Here is a 4,273-nt window from a genome sequence, read left to right as displayed (position 1 = left end):
TTAGGATACTTTCTGTACTGGTAAAACAATGACCTGTAAAAAAAATACTAGCACTGACATGTTCTATTTGTAGGGAAGGGGGAACACACAGCACTAGTGCCCATTGTTCGGGGAACACAAAACCCTGTGACACCGGATTCGTTTTGGTGTTTACCCGTAAAACATGAATACGGTATGAAAAATTCCCAGATTCGTCACGAATCCGGAACGTTTTGAATCCGGAATCCAAAGTTGAAACTTTGTAGCCGAATACTTTGAATCTAAAACTTTTCGTTTCATGTAAAAGGGTTACCCTACGGATCCGGATAGTCTAAGCCCGCCTGCGATCCTTCTGGGTTGCGTTTGCACAAGATGGCGGGGTAGTTAGTAGAATCTACGGCATCTCTCTCGAGGAAGGAGATTGGTACTCTGTGGGAACTCTTCATACTGAGATACAAATTCACTTGGTAAGTCTTCATATCTTCTGTTCACGGACTCCTTCAAAATCTTGTTGTGGTGAGTAAGATCGAACGACTCCCAGTAAAAGTTCGCCATTATCAGTCTAATTCAACGGCTTGTATTTTCTGATTTTGGCTTTGGATGCCATTTTGAGTAATGAAACAGCGCTTAGAAACCGGATTCATTGAGTTAGTGTAAACTGTTGTACACCCTAGAATGGTTTCAATGTAAACATGCACGAATCCGAATCCTCTAAATTTGATGAATCCGGAAACATTTACAAATCCGGAAACTTTCCCCCTAGTATAAACGTAGTCTAAACGACTGAGCTTTTAAAGCATTGTTGAAACCATATTACGTAATTTGGTCAGTGCATGGGTGCCACTGAATAAGTGCTATTGAGGCATTGTTTTGGATGTCGCTCAATGAAGACGGAGGTCGTCAGCGAACCGTCTGAAACTAGCGACTTTCGCCTTCAAATCTCCACACAGAAGCTTTATCGTCATAAGGTTTCATCGGCACTTGAAGTGTTATTGTCATAACATCTCATATGATTCATTTACCGTCAATTCACAATCGGTCGGTTAGTGGCTTGTTAGGGCATATAATAAGAAATATTAAGAGTACTTTTTTTCGACGTTTTGATGTATTATCAAGTATGAAAATTCGTACAGTGTCAAAGTTGTCAGAAGAGTTGAGTTTGGAATATTTGATTCACAATAACATTTTTTTAACTCACGGCAAAATTTAAATGAGAGGTAGGCTACTCAAAAGTACTATGCCCTCAAAAAAAAAGTTAAAAAGTGAACGCTCTTTTAGTGACTATCCCGGCCGGGCCACAAGGACTTCAAAAACGTAGTCGACAAGGAACACATTTGCGCCCATGCCCAGTAGAATTCCTAACTGCAAAAACATGTAGCCAATGTTCGTCGCTAGACTTTCCTCGTGTTTGTTGCCTGATATTCCAGGAGCCAGAAGCATCATTCCAGCACATAAGCCGTACCCATTGATGAGTCCCAGAAGACCGACCGTTAGATAAGCCACCCAGTTTTCTTGCAGGCCGGCGTAACATGGCTCAAAGTAGATTAACAAGATCGGTATGGCTATGACAAGTTGAATCAGACAATTACAAAGGATTGAAGTTTTGTTGTAGATAATTCCGAAGATGGGCAAATTTTTACCGATAGCATCTGCTACGGAGTAGAAGCCAAAGAGGACGACGACAAACCATCCCGTCTTGTCGTTTGTCTTCGGAGCGCTGCCCTCAAGTGAAGAAGATGTCGCACTATGGTTTGCCGTGGTCGGATGTGAGCCAGATGAGCAGTTGTAGTTTCCGTGGAACTGTGAGGTGATGCCTGGAAATAAGGAATTGGATATGACTAGCGTAAGGCAAATTGTTGTGATTACAGCCCAGTTCTTTCGTATAACCTCTTTGCGTGAAACGCGTATCAGTTCAGCTTTCTCACCAATCAATGGCGTTGTTTCCAGGGTTTTGACTATCCTCCCCTCCCCAAGAACGTACATCCGCAGAATGGGTAACAAACAGCAGGCCAAGAGGATAATAAGGTCCACCAAAGCAACAAACAAGTAACCGCTGAGTCGAAACCCGCGATCTCTGTCTTTAAGGTGCTCAAACGAACCCTTAGAAATACAACGAATCACAAAAGTTGCTGCGAAAGCGCATACGCCTCCAGACTGAGCAGCGTGGATTCCGAATTTCGGGAAGTGCTCGCCAACAAAACTGTAGAGAGCACCTCCGCCGACATTTTGTACAACAGTGGCCGCAAATATTACAGCCAAGATAACGCCAAATCTTGCGGATGTCTTCATCACATCGATAGGTACGATAACTACTTCAGCGACCAGCAGCAGTGCCGAAATGATCTGTGTGATGACCAGTACAGTCAAGTGGCTCGACTTGGGTTGGAAAGTTACTGTTAAGAACGAGCCCAATGTTGCTCCCACACCGACAACTACGCCAATGTACACTTCAGGTTTGTAGTTTTCAGGAAAGAAATAATTAAAGTAATCCACAGCATTAAAGCTAAAAAATACAGCGCTTTGGACAGAGGCACCGAGAAACCAGCAGGTCAAATAAAGTTTCCACGGAATTGACATAGCGCCGATGAAGTATAGATGACTGCTGTATTCAGAGTGGATCCATGTACAGCTGCATTCAACTGTTCATATACATTACCGCATGAAAAACGAAAGAAGAATGCGTATATTTTCCGAGAATCACATGGGCTGTGAGAATGTCCGCCCACAGGATGCAACTGGTATCAACCAAATAAAAGATCAGAAGATTTGCTCGTGACCAGGAACTTGTTGAATAAGTTTAGTTGACGTCAAACAATAGGCATCATACCGGGGCATCATATAGGCGGACATTCCTATATGCCACATGATTCTCGGAAAATATTATATATTTGATTTTATATTTATATTTGTATATTTTAAAATTGCGGCTGAATAATTCGATTACTGGAACTATGCTGCACCGGGGTTACATCAAAAATTTGTCACTTGAATCATCCAGAGGGAATTAACATTTCCCAGAAAGAAAGGATGAGTTGCAAAAATAACTTTCCCGTTAATGTAATCAATTATTTAAGGACTTGAATGACTTAATTTTTTTTTTTTTTTTTTTTTTTTTTTTTTTTTTACGAATCTAAAGGGTCGATAGAAAGAAAAAACAGAAAGTTTCCAAGCATACTTTGAGCACGAAGGGTTTGTGTAAAACTAGTGGCCTTGTTACGGCTTTTTCGTTGTTCCCTCACTTACAAAACGTGACACAGCCTTTTATTGACTGATGCTCAACTGGGTCCAAACGTCAACTGTTAGCTCAGATGGGTGGATTTTTCGACACAACCAACAAATGTTAATGGCACGCAGAAGATTCCTTCGAAACGGCAGCTCATATGTAAAATTGTAAGCGGAAAAAGGCAAACATGGGTGACTACGCAATTTTCCCTTTCGTAAACAAGCGATGCCATTTGGACGAGGCTTAGAACAATTTTCACTGTTAAGTTTGTCGTTTGCAAGTGAGGGAAAAAAATACTTAATCTAGGACTAGATTTAAGCAGCGTATATCACTTAAAAACTTGAAATTTACAGAGGCTTGCAATCTAGTTGATTTTCATCATAATACAAGCTAACTGACATATGTAAGACCCGCTAATTTGCGGTGACGACTTGGTGAATGACAAAGCGAAAATGTGCAACGAAAGCCGAAAATTTTATGACTACTACGAATCATTTATTAAAAGTTCTTGGTCTGGTAGTTAAGTATCCTTTCTTTTCCCCTCCTTTTTCACAAACGCCAATAATATTGAAGCTTTAAATATTCAAAAATTGAAACTCTTAAATTTTTTCTCTACCAGCGTGAACGCCCGGACAAAGGTAAAGGTACACCTTGTTTAACGCCGGAAGTTCCTTTACTCTCTAGAGAGTATTCTCCCAGGAAGCCGACTTTGTGCTCATTTTACCCCGCTCTATCCATCAGTGCTCCGTTTTAAGGGTACTTAAAGCTACTTAGACTGCACTGAAAGGAAAGAAGTCGAAACAAGGATGTGAGATCCGGGGATCGAACTCGGGACCTGTTGCACCAAAGCCGCGCACTAACCAACTGTGCCACCCTTGCTCCTACGTACAAATTGTCCGGCCATCTAAGGATTTGACTGGACAAAACCTATTTTTGACCGGCCGTTCTTTGCAGCCCTGTAATCCTAACAATTCATTGAAAGCTAACCGAAAAAAAGGCTTGGTTAATAAGAATGGCATCGGCCGTCAAAAATGGCATCGCTTCCGAGTACGAAAGGGAAATTAGCGGTCA

At 41.5% G+C, this 4,273-nt stretch overlaps 1 protein-coding gene across 1 annotated transcript; it reads right to left on the bottom strand.

Moving 5' to 3' along the window:
- Positions 1-328: 328 nt before the first annotated feature.
- LOC137999872 (uncharacterized) lies at positions 329-3,538 on the bottom strand. The gene has a single exon (XM_068845829.1). It carries the CDS (start codon positions 2,554-2,556, stop codon positions 1,261-1,263), a length of 1,296 nt encoding a protein of 431 aa, XP_068701930.1. The 5' UTR covers positions 2,557-3,538; the 3' UTR covers positions 329-1,260.
- Positions 3,539-4,273: the final 735 nt, after the last annotated feature.

Source organism: Montipora foliosa, chromosome 4, assembly GCF_036669935.1.
Source record: "Montipora foliosa isolate CH-2021 chromosome 4, ASM3666993v2, whole genome shotgun sequence".
NCBI classification, from domain to species: Eukaryota; Metazoa; Cnidaria; class Anthozoa; order Scleractinia; family Acroporidae; genus Montipora; species Montipora foliosa.
The sequence above is the reverse complement of the archived record's forward strand: the minus strand, read 5'-3'. Positions and strand labels throughout refer to the sequence as shown.